Source organism: Apostichopus japonicus, chromosome 2 (genome assembly GCF_037975245.1).
Source record: "Apostichopus japonicus isolate 1M-3 chromosome 2, ASM3797524v1, whole genome shotgun sequence".
NCBI lineage: Eukaryota > Metazoa > Echinodermata > Holothuroidea > Aspidochirotida > Stichopodidae > Apostichopus > Apostichopus japonicus.
In genome coordinates, this window is record NC_092562.1 from 22,970,040 (window position 1) to 22,991,128 (window position 21,089).

Below are 21,089 nucleotides of genomic sequence, written 5' to 3' on the forward strand. Positions count from 1 at the left end.
GGATAGTTCGAACGGGCTTCTAAACTTTGCGATTAGTAGATTCGAAAAGGAGGAGGTGGTGGGTGATGATCCGAAGGAGGGAGGGTCAAGGGGCACAGTGGTAAAATCTCTGGGACTTTTTTTACCACAGGCATGTAGACATAACCAGAAAGAGCTAGCTAAAAACTAAAATAAAAACCACAACCATTTGGCATGGGTACGAGGTTATTTGATTTCATCTTCTTTTTTATTATGGGAGTAGTCCATTCTGTGTTTGTTTTTAACAGTTGAACTTCCTTGTATTTCCCAAATACAGTAACAAGATTTGTTAAGATTTTATCAAAGATGTCACAGCAGTTACAAAATGTGACTTATAATGTAAACAATGTCTGCAGACCCATTCCACCTAACTGTCAATATTTTGTTACCAAAAGAAAGATGGTATCCAGGGAGACTTTAACATGAGTTTTGCAGAGTTCAAATTTCAATAACTTGTGTTGATCATCAAGTATGAGAACTACTGTACAGTAAGTAAACATGCTTCAGCATACAAAAACTGCCTTCTGACTTAAGATTAGAAGCATCTACAGTAGCATTTTCCTATGTGATACCAGGTCAATTATTCCTATAAATAGCTAGGATAAATTTGGCTTTCATGAATGTATTCTTTAAGTATTTCACCTTAATTAAAACATAATATACAGTCAACTAGATGTCCACAGAAGCTTCTAATTGATGAGATATTCCACTGTGTTAACTTGTTTTTGCATCTCAATTTATATATTCATTGTTTGGGAAATTTTAAGGAACAAAAGTGGAGCCTTTAAAATGAATGAAGTAAGTTAATATTCAAGTACAAAACTAAAATTGAACCAAAACCACCTACTTTGGTTTCATTTCACTTTAATTATAGCTTTTCTACGAATCAGTACAAACACCAAGGGCAAATATTTTCATTGTCTTCCACAAATATCCCAATACATGTAGTACACAGTTAAACTTTTCAATGGCAAGTGAAGCACTGTAAGCTTGATGCACTACCGTACAGTACTATACTTGATGTGCCACTGGTTTCATCTATGGGGTTGTTAAATCAAATCATCTTTCTATACAAGTGTCTAGAAGCTTCCCTTCTAGGGCTAAACATACAGGCCATGTATGTCTGATCTCTGACATAGAATCGTCCACAGATGCATACAACTGCTCTAATCCATGGACATAAATGGTCGATGTATGCTCAATACGGAGGGGTTAACTAGCTTAAAAAAACCTCCCTACTGTAGTTAAGTACAGGAAGGACAATAAAGTAAACAAGTGTGACTTACAATGAATTAATGAACCTACCAGATTAAGGAATTATTAACACAAGTTACACAACATTGTACAGTATCCACCAACAGTGATTAGTTATCATTAAAGCCTCAGTACTTGTTTGCCAAATTTAAACTATGACCTTTCCAGCTTACTGCACTAAAAGCTCAGTGAAAATGATACTGTTCTATGCATTTTTCATATCAATATTCATTATTTTGTAGAGTTATCCGTCGTTAAAAATTTTGAGCTGAATTAAAATTCGCCAGATTTTTAAGGATTCCAATCATTCCATAGATTCTACAAACTTCAATCAAAATTTGCAAGCCCCGCCCAACAGATCATGCCCCAATCAAATCTTTGTTTTGTTTACCACCTTAAGGCCTCTCTTTCGTGGCTAGTCTGTGTTAGGTCCCTTCTTTTGAATGGTATCTTTCTCCGGTCTAAACGATGTACAGTAGCTTGTGAAATTATGTCATTTCCTTCTATGACAATGAAGAAACAGGTTTTTTCAGACGTTTCCTATGTGGAATTGTCAGACGTGGACGATACGAGTATAGGACCGTGTTAAAATCTTGATCTGGCGGCATGTACATATTTGTTACATTTGTGTAATGAACATGTACATTGAAGATTATGAGTGGGAGTATGATAAAGCTTAGGTACCAGGCCTGTGATGTAAAGTACCTTATACTTTGAAATCCTGAACACTTCACAGAGTTTTGACCCACTATGAAGGTTGGTGGGAATTGATATTTTTCTGATTCCGTCCATAACGAACACCTAATTTGCATATTCAGACTAATATTGCACCACCCAATTAATCTTTTTTCGTTATATGGTAGAGGTATCCCAACTTAGATCAATCATGCATACCTCACCAAATACTAACTCTCACACTATTTTTGATGGGACTTCATCTCTGTGAATTCTGTCCATAACACTGGCAGAGGTTTTGGATCTGACCCATATGCACTTTGCAGACATGGTCTGTCGCAGTGATTTTTAAATCGTTCGCGACATAAGTGCAACAGAAAATAAATTTCTTTCTCTCGATTGCGACAGCTTTTCTGAGCCATGGTCAGAGTGCATTTACAATAAGAAACATTGAATCTACTTTGGAAGTTTGTTTTCCACAATTCATCAGCAAACAGGTAATGAGACTTAAAATGACAACTTTAAACCATGACCTCGATTTTTTGTTGTAACATTGAAACATGGGTCTGTTCACGTTAAAGCGCCCAAATTAGCATAAATGGCATTTGGAGCAATGTGACAAAATAATTAGAGATTCTAGAGATACAAATATTATCCCCATGGAGAGAGTCCACCTAGCTGTACCTACCATAGCATAGACAATTTCCTGAGATATGCATATATATATGCTATACTCCCAGAGGTGCCGAAATGTGGACGGAAAATGTTGCCGTTTTCAAACTGCACTATTTGTACTTCGAGCTATTCTCAACTCCAAAAGAGGATTGCTCCAAATTTTGTCATGATTGAACTTTGTGGCTATAGGTTCCCTCTCATATATATTTCAAAAAATTTCATTGATGACTTTGCGAATTATTGCGAAACTGGACCAGTGTTTCGGACATCACTTTTTCCGTCCACATTTATACACCAATTTGTGAGTGGCGTAGTTTGGGGTTAAATAACAAATGTTAAAAGTGATGTGCTTTTTCAATACTGTAATAGTTGTATCAAATAAAATATATATCAGATGCATGTCCATTCAGCCACATTTTACTACACGATAAAGTTAAACAACATGGAAAATGTTTCCGTCCACATTTTGGTGATGTCCGAAACATCATGAAGCAACTAATATATGAAGTATGTTAAAACCCACAAGACTGTTTTGTTACTCTAATTAAAGCATAAGTACTCCCTCAACTACAGTATGTACATGACACATTTCCACTCATCCGTTTTGATTTTATAAACATTCCAATTTTTCCGTCCATGTGTGTGATGTCCGAAACACCAGTGATGTTCGAAACAAGTTTTAATTAATATTGCTTTATATGGCTTGAAAAAAAAACACAATAGATGAGCACTTCATATATTATGACAAGTTCTATTGTTACAAATAAACATACTGCACTACTCAAAACTTTTTCCATCTTTACCAAATATTATAGCAAAATAACCTTAAAAGTATGTTTCGGACATCACCATGTGTTTCGGACATCACTTTTGTGAATCCAACATATTGTAAAACAGCAATAGTTTAAACTGAATTATTCAAGTGGTTGATTTAATGTGCTAGAATACACTAAGATCCTACAACAGAATGCTTCTTAACTTTTGGTGTCATTTGACCAACATGTATTCATCTTTTGATGATTTGTGACAAGTCTAAAATGATATTCTACATATTTGGGTATGAATGTTACTGGGAACATCAAATTACTTAAATTTTTCTAGATTTGACATCGTTAACACTATAATTTTCCATCATTTAGTACTGAAGAAGTAACTAAACAATTTAGTGATTTCTTTTCTGACATAGCATTTATCAGGATGGCATCACATTATACAGTACATTAAAAAGTAATGCTGTAATTGCCTGCAATAGCTTGAATCAAGCTAAAGTATTTGTCACAACCAAAGAAAGCCTATTTATAGGCTAGAAGAACTACATCAAAGGGCACGTGGGTACCATGCATGAACCGCCATGTGATGTGTTCCAGCTTCCTTGGCAGTACCTATTTGATATTTCCCAATATCATTTTGAGAATTGTAAAGTTAATTACACAAATTGGAATAGGCCTAGACTAGTTTTGTAGCATAGATCATGTTTCTATCACATTGTTCTACAACACAGTATGTCACCGTTCAGTGTCGTTTGCCACTCTATATGTATGCAATCAGTGTGGTTCTATACTGTAACACCCTGTTTCAGAGCAGTTTAACTATTGAGGGAACTTGATGGTTGTCAAGGAAAGCTACCAGTACTTTGGGAAGATGTTAGCTAAGTAGTACAGTAGGACCGTAGAAAGTGTTGGTCAACGACTTTAACTATAATGTTAAGGTACAAACATTACAAGGTAACTATGTGTTGTCTGCTGCTCTAAGCCCACATATACATTTACTAGTAAGTAAATCACAATGGGCAATGTGGAGAGTAATGCAGTACAGTATATCAGATTATCAGTACCACCCTGGAACACATTACAGTGCATGACCCTCTATGACTGGTACGCGTATTTACTGTGTGATGAAACCTCCAGGTTCACTCGATGGTGCAAACAGTATTAATATACTGTACACAGAGTGGTGCATCATGCATGACCATGTTTTCATTCCGAGTTGCTTCAGACTTCAGAGCTTTAGGGATAAGTATACAGAGTTATGAAAATTAAGGATAAATCAGAACAATTTGCTGAGCTGCTGTATACCCTTACATCCAGGCCATATACCAAACTGTAAGTTTAGGCCATAGGCTTAAATAATAGCAATTGTAGAAAGTAAATCATAATTCATATGTGACAAGGAGTAAACAACAAAACATGAATACTTGTTTTTCATATGATAATAGCCAAGGCAAAATGATGAAGCTCAATAAAGAAGGATATTTAAACTAGTACTTATAGTACTACTAGTATAGGCAACTACTGTTGCTTAGCTGGGCCAGTGTAGGCAATCTTCAGCATTGTCAGATCCAGTTCAAGGCTGCATGGGGAGGGGGTGGGGCACCATTTGAAGGGGTGCAAAATAGTTGTTATTGCTGACATTACAAAAAAAGACCAAGCATTCTAGTGGAGTTTAGGGTCCTACCCTGGTCCTCCCCTCTGAAAATTGTTTAAATTGTAGACTAAAATGATACTACAGTAGCTTCAACAGGTGGGTGCCAAATTAGCTATGTAGGGGTGTATCCTATGTACATCTGTATATTTATTAAATGGCATTTTTCGAAAGGTTTGAATCCACTACGAAAACGCATGAGTAAACACTTTGGATGGTAGAATGAGAAGGAATGGCATTGACCGGATAGGACCGGTCACTGAGGGTGCACAGTGTTAAAAGATTACAAGGGCATACTAGACACGGTAGAATGAGGTGCTAATGTTGTGGGGAGACAGGTAAGCGGGTCACTCGTAAATATATAAACCAGTAAGTTTTATAATGTATATTTATTAAATGGTAAATATATGCTGTTTCTTTCAATTGTTACAGACTTTATCTAGGTTATGATGGAAAAGTTCTTTGCAGTCAATGAGAATACCATTTCTGAAAAAAAAATGTATAAATTGATGTTTTTTATTAATAGTTGCAATTTGTTTCTGGGAAGTGTTGGCATGCTGGACAGGTAACAACTGGGGTGAAGCAGATATTAACTTTATGTGAATGGTGATGTATGAATAGTCACTAAGTGTGTATTCTGGATAAGTATGAATTGAATATGCAGTAAACTGATAATACAACATGAAATGGGGTTATCAGTTATGCCAAGCCTTCAGATTTTCACTTTGAAAAGTTTATGACTCTCAGATTGTAATTTAAAGTTTATGTCTATTAGATTGTATTTTCTGGTCTTGGTTATATAATAATCCACTAAATTGTATATCTTATAAAATTAAATCTCCATATTTTTAAAACCTGGCATGGATAAAGTGAACCACATAGATTTCTTATGGCCAAACAACACATCTGGTGGACTGAGTCTAGTTAATGTTTGTAATCCCATATCTAGCTATCATAACACTAGGAGATCATTCAGCCTATGAACAGATGGAGCAAGTTGATCATTAATGATATTGAATCTCTCATAAAGGAGCTGTAAACAGTAATCTCAGTGTTGTTGGTACGGTACCATTCGGTGTTATTGATACTGATAGTACAGTATTACTGGAATATAATTTCATTTATTTTATTTTTCTTGCAAAGTAAATTTTCCATGTACATGGCTGGATAGTACCAAACATTGGACAATTGACCCTATCGGCTCTGTCCAGATGTTTAGTTTGAAAATATGGGCCTCGGGGGCATTTGTTTTCCCAAGAATTTCCAGTGCTTTTATTTTTCAGTACACCTTGTTGATTCCCCAGTCTATGGTGTTTTAGTTAGTGTGTTCCCTCAAAAATTCATGATATCTAGTGTTAATCTGCTACTGTTTGACTGTGTATATTTTGAAGTAGACTTTTGTTGCTTGAACATGCTTAAATAGCAAAAATTTTAACTTCATATTGTTGTTACCTGCTGAAATATGTATTATTGCTATGCAGCTTTGTGAATATTTTTCCAAGGTGATGTCCGAAACATTCAGTGATGTCCGAAACGCTCATAAAATAACTTTTAATGAACACTGAGGATTTGAACTGTAATAAGTTCAAAACTGTCATTATACCTTGTAGGTAGCTTGTCAACAACAAAGACACCTTTGTTTCAAATGTAACTTTTGATATGATATGCTTTGTGTAGAAAACATTACAGTGATGTCATAATACAGTTTTGGTGATGTCCGAAACATAGGCCAAGACAGTCTTATTCAAATCTATAACAAGTGTTTGCATTTTTCATTATTTCAAATGAATTTGATGCTGTTTGTTAACATCACATATTGTGATGTACTGATATATATTGCTAAGTATTAACAAGCATGGCCTTCGTTTAATAATTGTCTTGTTGATCACTTGGATCACTTGTACCCTTTTCTTTGTTTTGAACTTGGAACCTAGAAAGGGTCCATATACTGTACAGTATCTCTTTTAGTACAGTTATCAATTTACTAAAATGCTTTTCTATTCATTATTATTGCTTTTAAGTGAACATCATTTGTTTCATTACTAAATATTAGGTTATATTAGGTCAAACATTGGGGGGTGATGTCCGAAACAAGATCTTTTTGGAGGGGTGATGTCCGAAACAAGAGTCAAGAAAAAAAAAAATCTGAGAGGACATGACCCAGAATTTTCAGCTTTTGGTTAATATATGTGCTTATATTGTGGTTTAATTTTATGGTATAATTGTTACTATTAATTTGAATTTTGTTCTTTAAAGTAAAACTTTTTTAACTTTATTTCAGGAAAAATTGAATTTTTTCTAACAATACTGTAATATTTTTTTAAAACATCATCGATATCATTGAAAACTTGTCTGACAAGTAGCAAATTTTGTGTTAATAAAGAAAATACCAACAGGATCCCCAAATGTAGCAGCAATGGAGTGACACACCACCATTAAAAAAAGAACAAATTTCGGGAAATTTATAAGATTGTCACACTTTCAACCATCTTGAATATAATTTCCAGAATAGTTTAAGCTCTGGTCAATTCTAATTCATAAATTGCAGATATTAGTTATGTTATTTACTTAGAATAGAAGTTCTCTACTGTAATTTGAAAATTTGGTACCTCAGGCAACCAAATAGGGCGCTTTAACGTGAACAGACCCACATACTGTACAGTTGTAAGAGCACTTACCCTTTTCAGACAGTGTTCTCAATTATTGGGTTACCAAGACAAAAATTTGGGCAGATTATATGTAGCACACCAAGTGCTTAGCTCTAGGGTGGTTTCCATGTCCTATTAATAGCATCTTGTTTTGGTTCAAATGCTTGTCCTTGAAACAACAAGTTGGGCATACAGTACAAATATAAATACAGTGGATTATGTACACTGAAATTTATCCAAATTAAAAAATATTTCCTTCTGAGACCATATCACTTACCAATTCCTTTTTTAAATGTTATATAGATCTAAAGACTTTAAGTAGAATTTTAGTTTTTAAATATTTTACCGTCCCCCTATCCCCCATAAAAAAAGGTGAAAATGAAAACAAAAACAACTACAAATGAGACAATTTTGAGACTCCATGTCCCTGTACAGTAGCTGTTTTTTAAAGAGCTCTATTACTCAAAAATTAAAGGTAATAGTTAGTAGAAATGCAACCTAGACTGATCTGTTCTACAGTAATACAGTATACTGTAGCTGTGTTCAGGCCAGGAAAAAGGAGGTAACACGGGAACCTCGTTCCCGGGAAATTTTAGTCACTCACGGGAAATTTTGGAGCAGAGGTAAAAAAATAAATCTTCGTCACTCGCGGGAAATTTTGGAGCAGAGATAACAAATGTTAAAAATCAGACAGCAAAAACATGAAGAGGGAGGAAGAAAGAAAGAAAGATGGAAAGGAGAAAATGAAAAGTGTTACTATTTGAAATAAAGAAAAGAAAACACGTTTATTCCTGGTTCTGTGTTCTCAGTTTGAATAATATCTGATCAATTTACGTACTGGCCTAGACCTATATTAACAAGTCAACTTTTCACGTAGTAATGAGGACCTACTGTAGGCTACACCAAATATCGAACGTTACTTGGGCTCAGCATGTTACGAGACTTCAAAGTTATTCTGAAATTTTCGTTATTTATTTTTCCTTCAAAACAATGATTGTGAAGGTTCCCATGTACAAATCTTACCCTTATGCATTTCACCTCATTTTGTTATAAAAATTATAACGATTTAATCAATTTTGAGCCAAAACCGCAGGGAGTACAGTATATTCAGTTTAAATCCATCTTTGCACGGGACTGTATATTATTATAGCCTAGGATACGGTACTGGTACACACTGCTGTGCGGTACTTGCGAGTGACTGTAATGAAATGGATTCGTTTATTAATGCGGGGGTTCCACGATGCCATTTATAGTTATCTTTTGCCACTTTTTTAATTTTTAAGCTTTTTTGTACGAAAGATTGATATTGTACGTATTGAAAGTATATTTTCTGGAGAAAACAACAGCCGATTAACGATATGAATAAATCTGTTAGTTCTATTCTTATGTATGTAGTTTATAATCCCGTATTTACGTGGCCCCTATGTTACATTCTTATTGTCTGAAGTTCCAAACACGTGGTGACTTGTTGATAGTTAAAAACTTTTCATTGTGAACTTTGAACTTGAAGGGGTTGCCCTTTTCCAATATCATGGAATAGTGTGGAACCCCCAATTTCTTTTTGTGTACAGATTACTAGTTTAATCCATGTGCGAAGATGATAATCTAATATCGTGCGTCGAGTATGAATGAAGGATGGTGTGGGTTGCTTTTTTCCAAGGTTTGTGCTTTTCTTTTGGAAGTGTATGTTAAAAAACAAAGGCCCATATATAGCGTGTTATTTTTTATATTTTTTATAACCGTGCGTGTAAGAGTATGTACATACTGTAGCCTAGGCTATGCATATATTGAATGTATGACATTGACAGTCTCGTAACTAAGTGCTTTGAACCAGAGATGAAAGTTGAAGAAAATACTGGTTGTACAGTAGTTACGATACCGGGATTCATGTTGCAACACTACCGGTTGTGTGAAATCCGACTATCGCACAACGCTAGGGATTGTTACTGACCACTAGTTTCAAAAGTTTAATGTTAAAAAAGTGCACATAGGCCTATAAAGACCCACAGATAGCAACGGTATAAATAATAGAGTTTAATGCCGACACTTTTTCACGGGGTCTTTGTAAAAAAAAAAGTAGAAAAAAAAAAAATAAACAAATACAGTATGACAGGCATCTCGCCGCATCTGTTACACGCTCTGTTGTTTTTCAGTGCTATTCAATTGTTTTATATAGATCTAGAAATAACCAAAGGAAAAAAAAGGCACTCGCTGTCTTAGTTAATTACCGGGCTGGGATACTGCAAATTGACCAATCACAGAACGATATTTTGGCACACCCCGTGCCTGCATGGGCACTGACGAAATATCGTTCTCTGATTGGTCAATTGCTGCGATGTTGAAGCAGCCTGGTCTTGCATGATACACAGCGAATTTTAACATGGTGTGGTGTGGCTGATCTGACTAACTGCGATGGCTTTACTGTAGTATTACTGTACAGCATACAACAATGAACTTGTTGAGGTCCCAGAGATATGAAATCCTATTTGGAAAAGTACAATTACTTAGAAAATATATCAAGTGAATGTGAAACTTAAAAAGGTTGGGAACTCGTGAAATTTTATACAGGATAAAAACGACTTATGAATGTGCTACCGTAACATGGTTTTACACATGTGTACAGTAGTACACTGGAAATCACTGCAAAAATGGGCCGCCAAATCGCGTCAATTGGGTCTTCAATTTTCAAAAAGCTTCAGCTTCTGAGGGGGGCACATCCTCTCAGACAACCCCCTACACTGCGTTCCACGGCGGGAAATCAGACTTCGTCGGATCTATGTTCCCGGGAAAAAAACATTTTTTCTGACCGTGGCTGTGTTTTTAATGGTGTACAGCACATGTCATTTATCAACATTAATTATATGCTTAAAGTCATCCTTGAGAACATCTAACTGTCATAATATTGCTGAAACACATGTGTTTCATAATGTTTTAAGTCATGGAACAATATAAAATGGTGCAGAAATTTTCGCCAATGAATTGAACAAAGAGAGTAAACCATATTCAGTAGCTGTGGATTAGTAGAGAGCTCCTAATGTACAATGATGGATTCAGCTGCCATCAAGGTTACTTTAAAATGCCCAAGGTACAGCATACAGTAGTACTTCTCAAGGAATAACTTAAATGTGGTATTGCATAGCAAAATGTTATGCAATATAAGCAAATTGCTACACAAATGCAACTTAAAATGTGTAGTACACCGTTGTATGCAGGAACCATACTATTATAGATAACAAAATTCAGGGCCTTCAAAGCTGCTACACAAAACTTAAACCCTAAATTATTCCCTGCTACCTACTGTACACAGACAAAAACTTATCCATTTCACATTCTATATTAGTAGTAAGCGGGAGGGACCTGAAGTGATTGGAAAGTTGGTAATTAATATCTTGAGGTTAAATCATATCTATTTATAGTGCTAGGCTACAGTTGATTTTTCAAGTTCATAGACCAGCATAAATATAGCAAAATACACAATTTGAGAAACGTACATACTCATGCATGCGTTTGAGTATTATATGAGAGCGATCCAGTTATAAACATGGACAGGGCAGGGACAGGGCATGGTGTTGACGGGAGAAAAGAGGGCCTTGTAATGATGGTGATTGTTAAAACCATAAATAATGATTCAGAACAAGGTCTAGAGTTTCATAATTTTAGCCAACTGTGCATAAAAAACTCTACCTAAGTTCTAATAATCAAAACTTCCACTGGCATGGTTCTTGTATTAAACAAATGCAGCATGTGTCTACTGTAAAAAAAAGTTAGTGCCTATCTTTTCTTCCAGAAAACAGCAAACTCCACCGACTTTTCCAGCAGTACAGTTAAATAGTTTGAATTTCAGGGTCAGGCTGAGGCTGTAAAGACTGGTGTTAATCTGATTGTATTCACAATAGAATGCACCTTGTGGTTTGAACTAAAAGCCATGAAACAGTACACATATGATATGTTTGTATGCTGAATCAACCAGGAAACTACCAGATGGGGCTAGCTTAATGTAAATTACATGATAACGATAAAAGTTGGTATGTATGTCATGAACAATTTAAAAACAATATCCTTTATGAAGAGAAAACAAACTGGATATAATCATAATATTCAATGAAGGCCTAGACTATGCTCCATACTGCAGCAGGGTTGCCAGTTTGGCATTTTAAATGCCAAAAGTGACTAAGTTAGCATTTTCAAATTTCACTGGCCAAGGAAAATGTCCAAGTCCTGCCAAACAGCCATTTTACCATATTTTGGAATGACCTCCAATTTAAGAGAAATAGCAATAGACAATTATTTATTTTCCACAAAGGTACAGTATGTTGATTTCAGCCATTTTATGCTGTTCGATCCATTCCAGGTTAAGTAGGCCTAACTTCTGTAAAGCATATGAACTTTAATGGTACTTTCACTATCTCACGTTCTTCAGTCAATAGACCCAATTGCAACCCAACACAATTCCTGTCCGAAATATATTGACGTCTGAAAATAACAGCATTTTCATATTTGGATTTTTTCCGATTGACTTCGCTGGTTGTGTCACAGAAAAACTGACAACTCGGTACTGCAGTCACAATACAGAGCCGGACACACTCTTACCGAAAGTGGGGGACATGTAGTAATGAAAATGCTTAAAGAATTGGCATAGGATTTAAAAGGAGAGATTTGAACGTTGAAATATAACTCAAACAGGCAACATTATTCATGCTCTTACTGGATAAACAAATGTATGAAATCATAAATGTGAATACTTTTAACTGAGAAGTTATTTTTATGGGCTGCTGAATTTGTGCCTGAAAGCTTATTGTTACAACTGGTCTAGTAAAAGTAAGGCCTAGTCTAACTTTACAGCTTTATTGTTGAATCATAAGGTGAGGCATCATAGGCCTACTTGTAAGTTGTAGTGTACAAAATTTTACAGCAGTTTTCTGCATTTTCAAAACATGTGTCATATAAAGATAAGTAGAAAAATGAATGTCTTTTGTAACGTTTAACAAAATGTCGAATAAAGGATGACTGCTTGCAGCACAGCTTTGAGGGCCTAGAAAACTGAATGACTGCTGTAAACAAAATGTACAAAAAAGAATGATTGCTTCAAAGCATGTAATTTGGAAGGTTAACCTAACGTAGTAACTATATTGTTTAAACTTCATGTTAAATCTTCAAAATATTAGGCAAAAGTTAAACCTAGGCTACCTAATAAGAAAACTGTTGAGTAGTCCTAACTTTCCGCCAACTAACGTTAACAAATGCAACACGTTAGGCACAGCTGAATGTAAAATTTCTTTTAAACTGGTTAATGATTTTGTGACTTTCTGTTGTGTTCACAGTTAAAGCCCTACAGTTAAATGATCATACAAGTTTGTTAATTATGCTAGCCCAGTTCTAGCCTAACAACACTAACATAGCCTAGACGAGTTGGTAATTTGTATACTGTTGGCCCGAACTGGATCAGTGATTTGTGTAATAAGCGCCTAGCCTGCGTGCCTAACGTAGAACAGACGAATGGAATTCAAAGTTCCAAACGTCGAGGAACAAGTAACGTTAGACTTTCGTTTCACAATATCATCAGCTCTATTTGAGAGTCTCCGTATCACATGTAACTTATTTATCCTTATATTAGATGGGAATTTACATACCGTTGCTACTCAGCGTCGAAAAGTAGATATATTCCGAAAATACTCCATAAGGATATATTGTTTGTGACACAAAGTAAAGCGACCTTTCATATGTATACTACAAGGGAATTCTGAAAGCGTCGTCTGAAAAAATGCACGTACACTTCTGTATGCAACTTACACACATATGTGTACGTGACATAATGTTTAGTTTCTTGTACGCTGTGAATGACCGAATTACTAATGAACAAGGGCTCGTAGTAAAGTAGCCCGACTAAGGTGTACATAGCGGAATTAACGGTTTCCGTGATACATATATATTGGTACAGGTATGCAGTGTACGCTAAAATGGCATCTATCACTTGTATGTATTTGTATGTATTTTAGATCCTCCTACACGCAGGAACTCGCGAAGAAGCCTCATTGGCTTAATTGTCACTCATGATTATTATCATAATGTCTTTACATCTCTCAGGCGCGTAGCCAAGGGGGTGTTTTGGGTGTTCAAACACCCCCATGGCCCAATAGTGCCCCCCAAAAATATATGCAGAAAACACCAGTGACTGCCCAGCAAACACAAACGTTATAACAACATTTTTAAAAGAGCCTGTAAATATGTTTTTATAACGTTATAAATGTGATGTTATAAAAACGTCGGCATAACGTTGTTATGAGATATTAATGTTATATTAATGTTTTAACGAAACAATGTTTTGAAATAATAGCCTGAAAATGTTTTCGTGACATATTTATTACACCACAAAAAACGTTATCAAAACAAAATACGAAACGTTTTACTGACGTTTTAAAATCGTTTCCGTGTTTGCTGGGTTATCAAAGCCGCAAGCTGACCGAAGTCAGTCTCTTACATTCACATTTAACGTCCATGATTATGAATTGTCAATTGTCAGCAACTCTGTAACTGGGAGTGACTCGAACCGGAATCTGGGAGTGACTCGAACTTAAACCTCGAAATTGTGAGTCGTCGTGCTATTAATTGCTAGACCAAATTTTTCCCCAAACTAAAGTTGCATCGATGGATTACTAGTCCAGTGTTGTAAGTTATTACGTCTATATTATTATATACATCATGGTTTGATAATTTGTCAGTGATTTAGCAGCTTTTTATTGTGTACACTGTAGGTCTACACTTCTTTGTCTCATTTTGCAGAAAGTTTGTTGTTAATAAATGTTCATAACAACGGTTTTCTTAAATGTTGATAACCTATACTGAGATATCCGGTAGGAAGTGCATTTCCATGATCAAAATAACATCACTTCTTCGCATACATCCTTCACAGAGATCGAAGAAAGTTACTTATGTACATTTCCCGTACTAATGAGGGTGTGGATAATGGGTGTTCATGGGTTCTCTTATTACCGTATATCATGGTGTAACACAGCTATATTTAGTCCAGGGAACAACAATGCCTGGAAAACCACCGGGGTATTTACATCCTTTTGGATAAGCATTGGGCATTCGAGTCTTTCTCGTTGATTTCTCGGAAAAGGTCCGGGGGGGGGCAGCATTTATGATATGATTTACATTCCTCTCAAGATTGCCACTTAACGTCCCCATATGCATTCGGTGAACGATCGAGAGTAAATAGTACCGTATATATATACCTTGTCCAAATACCGAGGGAGCCGGCGGCACCCCTTTAATTGTCACAGCATAAATGCAATGACCTGCAAGAAATCTTAGTTTCAGTCCAATTCACAACTTATTGCCATTTCTGCCTAGACAAACGTTAAATTGCATAAGCTACTTCTCACTGAATAGACTCGAGATCTAATTGGCTAATCGATGAACAATCAAATGACTGTAAACTACGAGCACATCGCTGGCTGTTCCAGCTTAGATTTTGTTACTGTTCAGCTTTGAATTATACCCCGATTAACAAACAAAGTTTGAACCCTATTTGCTTTTGGTAGGCTTTCAGTTCGCGTCTTCTTTCCCTCGCTTCAACATCGGGGGATAAAGTCCACAGTTTGAACCTTCAGTAAACAATTAAACAATCCAAAACTTCAAGGAAGACATGTGTACATGCGAAAGAATGGGAGTAGCGTTTTCACAAATATTGGAAATGAATAGCGCCCTCGATTTAGTACTATTCGAGTACCCGTTCGCCCACGCAGATTGGAAAGTCAATTTGAAATGGTAGTTCGTAGGCGTACAAACACACATAACAATAGGGAAACAATACCACACCATAATAACGCGACTGCGAGACGTAAAATAACTCCCTCTTTTCAATGTTTGAAAATCTTCTAAGCCTGGAGATTCACTTCGAGATTTTGTTTTGAAATATTTTTCTAACTCACATAAAGATGGTTCTTTCATAAAGTGCACGGATTGCGGACAACTTTAACTATAGAGTCTAAACGTATTAATGTCGACAGCTCGGGAAGCGACCTAACCTATATTTGTCCACACAACCCTTCCAATATGAACATGTAAATCATACGTTGCTGCGGGTTCCGGTTCACTCTACGAGGTGGGAAAATAATGACTTGTAGACAATTTGGTGCTCTCTTTTGCTTTGATGATTGTTTCACACATGGAAAGGATGCTTCAATGTTTCAAGTTTTATATGTCGACATGGGGTGATCTATTTGACTTCCAATATACACTGAACACTTAATTTTCTGATTACAGCCCACGCCATTGGCCTCCCCCAACCCAGCCAAAACAGTGAGTTGGAAGGAATGCATGTAATATATATATGCTCCATGAATGTGATACATGAAGACTAACGAATAACTGCTTTTAGGCGCATTAGGTTAACATCTCAGTGTTCTCCAATGTTTATCCAATCCAACTACCTCGTCATTACCAAGGTAAGTGTCCATCAGCCAGTGGTAGGGTGTTTGTCATTTAAATTAGCCAATTAGCTATTATTATTATTAAAGAGACCGCTACCGAATATTTAGCGAAATATTGTAGTACTCACCCACACAAACTATGACGTTAAGGATGGCGCTATGTATAAACATCGCTAGTTTTACTTCACAATTTAACTTGTGGCTACCTTTTCGAAGAAGCTTATCTGAATAGGCGATGCACAAACACCAAGACTACATTATTACACCGGTTCAAAGATGTTCACAAATGGGGAAGGGTGGTTCGGGAGGGCAATGGTGGTAGTTGGTGGTGGGGTGGAATATTTTGCATAAAAAACATTTCAAAAAGAGAAAGAAAGGAGAAAAAAAAAATGCCAAATATAAATAACTTGAACATATTGTTCGTTGGTAAGTTCAGCTATAATTTAATTTCCGGATTTTATTTCCGATTACATCGCATAATTTTGTTCCTAATAACGCAAGCAGGCCCTTACAAGAAATACAGTAATTATGTGATTAAATCAATTTTTATTTATTTTATGCATCAAAGAAGCGGTACACTTGTGTTTACACTCTTGAGTTTGCGTGAATAGCCACAATCGGACTGTTGTTAGCATCATCAATGTAAATGCTTGCGTAACCAGACGAATTAACTGTGATATAGTTTCCAGTGCAGGAACTGCCGCTCTTTTCACCGGAAATGACGTCACAGTATGTTCCTGAGGCCATACCGGTATAGATACTTGCGTTCATATCGTAACTGTCTCCATTAATGGCGATGAAGCCCTTGCTTCCACGTGAGAACGCGATTTGGTTGCTGCCGTTGTCCCACCAGTTGTTGACTGCTTGACCTTCGCAGGTGTTTCTGAATTCGACCATGTTACGGATCTCTCTCCAACGGTGTTCACAGACCCAGCCGCTGCTCCAGCTGCAAGCACCAGATGAATCGAAGTACGGTGAGTTACTGGGGCCAGCAATGTCAGTATCTGTGAACTGGTAACTGCTCATAACACGAGCAGCGCCGTAATCGTAACCTAACATGAAGGTGCTAGCGATCTTGTACTCCTTGCTCTGCTTGTAAGTCACGATGTTTCCGCCACCACCATGGTTTCTTTGGTTGTCATGGTTATCGATAAATACCAGAGCGTAACTTCTGCCCATGAAACCCCAGCCCTCTCCAAAGTTGCTCAGCCAGCGGAGTTGGTTGTAACCGAGAACGGCGTTTCCAATCTCGGAGCTGTATTTGAACTCTGTGACCCTTCCGATGTGAGTGTACTCCCCGGCAGTTATGGGTTCTCCGCCTTGGTCAATCACCTCTTGAACGATGAATGGCCTCTTACCGCTGCCAAAGACACTTCTGTCCAAGTTATTTAACCTGCTCACAATGTTTTCCAGATCTCCGGGCCACATATGCTTGACCGCGTCTACCCTAAATCCAGCCACACCCATTGAAATCAGGTCGTTCATGTAGTCTGCTATCTTTCCGCGTACGTAGTCCTTGCTCACGTCCAAATCCTTGAGTCCAAGAAGGTTACAGTTACGTACTTCATAGGCATCATTGTAGTTACCAACGTCCCCGCTAGATGAAGAGCATTTAGAATTTGGAACATTAAAGTCCCAGCTGGAATAAGGAACTTGAGGGAAATCATAGTTCCCGGCATTATACACTGAACCAGCACTTCCAGCTGAGATGAGAAGGGGGAAAATACGAATGAAACAATTAATAATCATGAAATTAATCAAAACTATTGTTTATTGTAAAACATGGAGAACCGAACACGACTGAGACCTATAGAATAATTTTGCGTTGTTTTACTATTTTCACAATTTAAAGGAAAACGTTCTTTCGATTTTTATTCCAGGTCTATAGATTATATCAAACCGAGTTCATCGTTCGGCTTTGTAAACCCTTAGCAGCATGGCCTCCCGCAGAATAAAAAATATCCAAAGGAGGGCAAGCCTACTTCAGTTTTCAGTAACCGGTTAAACGTCAAAATTACATGGATTTTATGGGTGTCTTGGGTTGGGTGAGGGGAAGGGGGTTGTAGCATGTTGAAATATTTTGCGGTTTGTTTTACTAATTTGATGTTCCAAAAAGAGTGGGGGCGAGGGGGGGGGGGGTGGTCAGGTGCCCATGCCCAGGAGCTCAAATTCTGTTCAAGAAAGTGGAGTGTTAACAGTACGTGACAAATTCCTCTGCCTTTCTTGTCTTGCCGTGTCTCGTCTCTGTATTCTTCTTTTGTTTGCGGAGAGCCACACACATGTGTGAAAGTCCATTTATGATTATTAACCAAAGAGCCTATACGGAAAGGGACATGAACACAGTATGATACGCGGGATAGTGGTTTCTAAGTCTTCGGCTTCTTCGTGAGATCTTGTGATAAAGACTTCACTTAATTAAATAAATTATATGAAACATCCCAAAGCTCACAGAGAGTTGTGCTATCTGTTTCGATAATTCTAAATTTGCTCTTTGGGAAGCGGTTCTATGGGTTTCACAGGAACCAAAATATAACAATATTTATGTTGACGTTAATCTGGTTAATTCCATCTGGTTGGGTGAGGGAAGGGAGAGGGTACTTACGTGAGCCTCCGGCAGCCATATGGTTAATCACAGCATCCACGTAAACGCGAACACCAGCGTTATTACAACGAGAGACCATACTACTGAAGGCAGTCCTATCACCACCCCTGGAGTTGATAAGGTAGCTGGCTGGTTGGTATCGATCCCACCATACATTGTTTCCTACATAGTGCTCTTGAGGGGGTGAAACCTGAACACCGCCGTAACCGTATGGTCCAAGGAAACTGTCATAAAAATAGTATGGTACGATTCACTGGTGCCAAATACTTGTGTAAGTATTAGAAAATATTCATTGCATGGGTCGGGCGGGAGGGGGGTGGGGGTTGTGGGAGGGGGGCTTGCAAGAGTTAACGGTGTGAGATAAATCTTCAGGTTATAATATTTTGAATATTTCATAGCATTTCGAGGTTATTTTGAAAATTGTTTCTTTGACAAATCATAATAACATATATCCTATAATGCCCTGATGTACGACACATCAGCTATGGAAGACACATCAGATATGGGGGACACATCAGATATGGGGGACACATCAGCTACGGGGCACACATCAGCTATGGGGGACACATCAGCTATTGGGGACACATCAGCTATGGGTGACACATCAGCTAAGGGGGACACATCAGCTATGGGGGACACATCAGCTAAGGGGGACACATCAGCTATGGGGGACACATCAGCTATGGAAGACACATCAAATATGGGGGACACAACAGCTATGGGGAACACATCAGCTATGGGGGACACATTTAGCTATGGGGAACACAACAGCTATGGGGACACATCAGCTATGGGAGGCACATCAGCTATGGGGGACACATTCAGCTATGGGGAACACAACAGCTATGGGGACACATCAGCTATGGGGGACACATTCAGCTATGGGGACACATTCAGCTATGGGGGACACATCAGCTATGGGGGACATATCAGCTATGGGGGACATATCAGCTATGGGGGACACATCAGCTATGGGGAACACATCAGATATGGGGTTCTCATCACCAGGAATTTTTCCGTGTCACTGTGAGTGTGAAATTAGACAATAAAATATTTTCGTGTGGCGAATTGTTTAAAATGTGACAATACAATATGTGCTGAAGTGTGAGCCTGATGCCTTTCAAAATGTAGCGAGTGGTTATACAAATCAACTTCTTGATGAAGATAAAAACATGAAGATTTTCGACAGCTACCATCCATGTAGATAACATGTGAGTCTTTACATGACATACAGGACATGTGCTTATTTGTCAATTATTTTGCTTAAGCAATCTATTAGGTGTAACATGAAATGGACTAATGTCGTTTGCTTTCATGTTATATTTAACAATAAACGATACACACATCTGTCGTGCTCCATCAACTTATGAGAGTCGAGTTTAAGTGTGGATAAAGGAACAGGAAGTAACAGTATCAAATCACACAACATGACTTCTTTTTGTTGTCATAACAAGGACAGAAGATAAAACTGAACACAAGTTTTCAGAAAATATAATTAATTTCCTTTAATCTGCTACAGCTTTTATTCCCATATGAATTTCTCTTCATCGAATCACAGTATATTACAATCAAGCTAATCTGTCGTAAGCAAATCTTTCGCACCATTTTTTTTGGGGGGCTTTCTGTAAATTCTCATAAAGCTTTCTCTGAATAAGATTTACAATAACAGGATCTAAAAGCCTAAATATATCAACGTTTATACAAAATAATAATGAAATATGGTTAAAATATCCAACACTAACAAAATGGTATTGATAATAAGAATTTTTTTTTTGCTAGTTAAGAGACCAACTTTAAAATAACATTCTATTGAATTTGTCATTCATTTTGATATTACTTACTTTTCACATTCATCAGCGATGTCAGGCCACTTCCATTCAAACAGATGGACCATAGTGGACCTACCGCTAGCCATGTTCAAGTCATATTGGGCCCGGGCCGTGGCCACAACGAATAGTAGTACGAGGAACGTCACGGTCGTCATCTCGATAGAAAACTTCAGAGCTTCTGAATACAGAAGAAAGCTTCAATGTCCTCTTATCTATATTTCGTTTTTATTTATCTTCTCATCAGCTATCTTCTTCGCCGCTATTTTGTTGCAACGTTTACAAGACTAGATGATGTAACATGTGTTTACGTTCGCACCCTCTTTCGTATATAAGTTTAAGATATGTTTATGAAAAACAAGAAACAAAAAATCAGTTACGCAAATATCGTGTACAGACATAACTGGGGGCGTTACTACAAATACAATAGTTGGCTCTCTTCGTCAATATATAAACTAAATGTAGAAATGATTCTTACATGCAGTGGCGTAGGAAGGTACTTTTGAGTGGGGGGCTGAAGACTGATGGCCGGCCC

The 21,089-nt window shown here is 37.2% G+C and overlaps 2 protein-coding genes across 2 annotated transcripts in view; both read right to left on the reverse strand.

Moving 5' to 3' along the window:
- Window positions 1-13,488, reverse strand: part of LOC139982723 (lysine-specific demethylase 4C-like) — a 38,958-nt gene extending 25,470 nt beyond the window's left edge. The window contains exon 1 of the mRNA XM_071995799.1: window positions 13,322-13,488. The gene's annotated coding sequence lies outside the window, so the exon portion shown is untranslated. The remainder of the gene's footprint in view (window positions 1-13,321) is intronic.
- Window positions 13,489-16,553: 3,065 nt separating this feature from the next.
- LOC139982749 (alpha-amylase B-like) lies at window positions 16,554-20,754 on the reverse strand. Its single transcript, XM_071995833.1, has 3 exons — window positions 20,570-20,754; window positions 18,729-18,952; window positions 16,554-17,829 (listed from the first exon to the last, which is right to left on the reverse strand). The coding sequence occupies exons 1-3, from the start codon at window positions 20,710-20,712 to the stop codon at window positions 16,712-16,714; spliced, it is 1,485 nt and encodes a 494-aa protein (XP_071851934.1). The 5' UTR covers window positions 20,713-20,754; the 3' UTR covers window positions 16,554-16,711.
- Between the last annotated feature and the right edge of the window lie 335 nt (window positions 20,755-21,089).

Coding starts and splice junctions, on each gene's coding strand:
- LOC139982749 (XM_071995833.1), bottom strand. CDS start 20,712: ATGACGACCGTGACGTTCCTCGTACTACTATTCGTTGTGGCCACGGCC. Junction 18,953..20,569: donor ATCGCTGATGAATGTGAAAA/GTAAGTAATATC, acceptor TTTTTATGACAG/TTTCCTTGGACCATACGGTT. Junction 17,830..18,728: donor TATGGCTGCCGGAGGCTCAC/GTAAGTACCCTC, acceptor TTCTCATCTCAG/CTGGAAGTGCTGGTTCAGTG.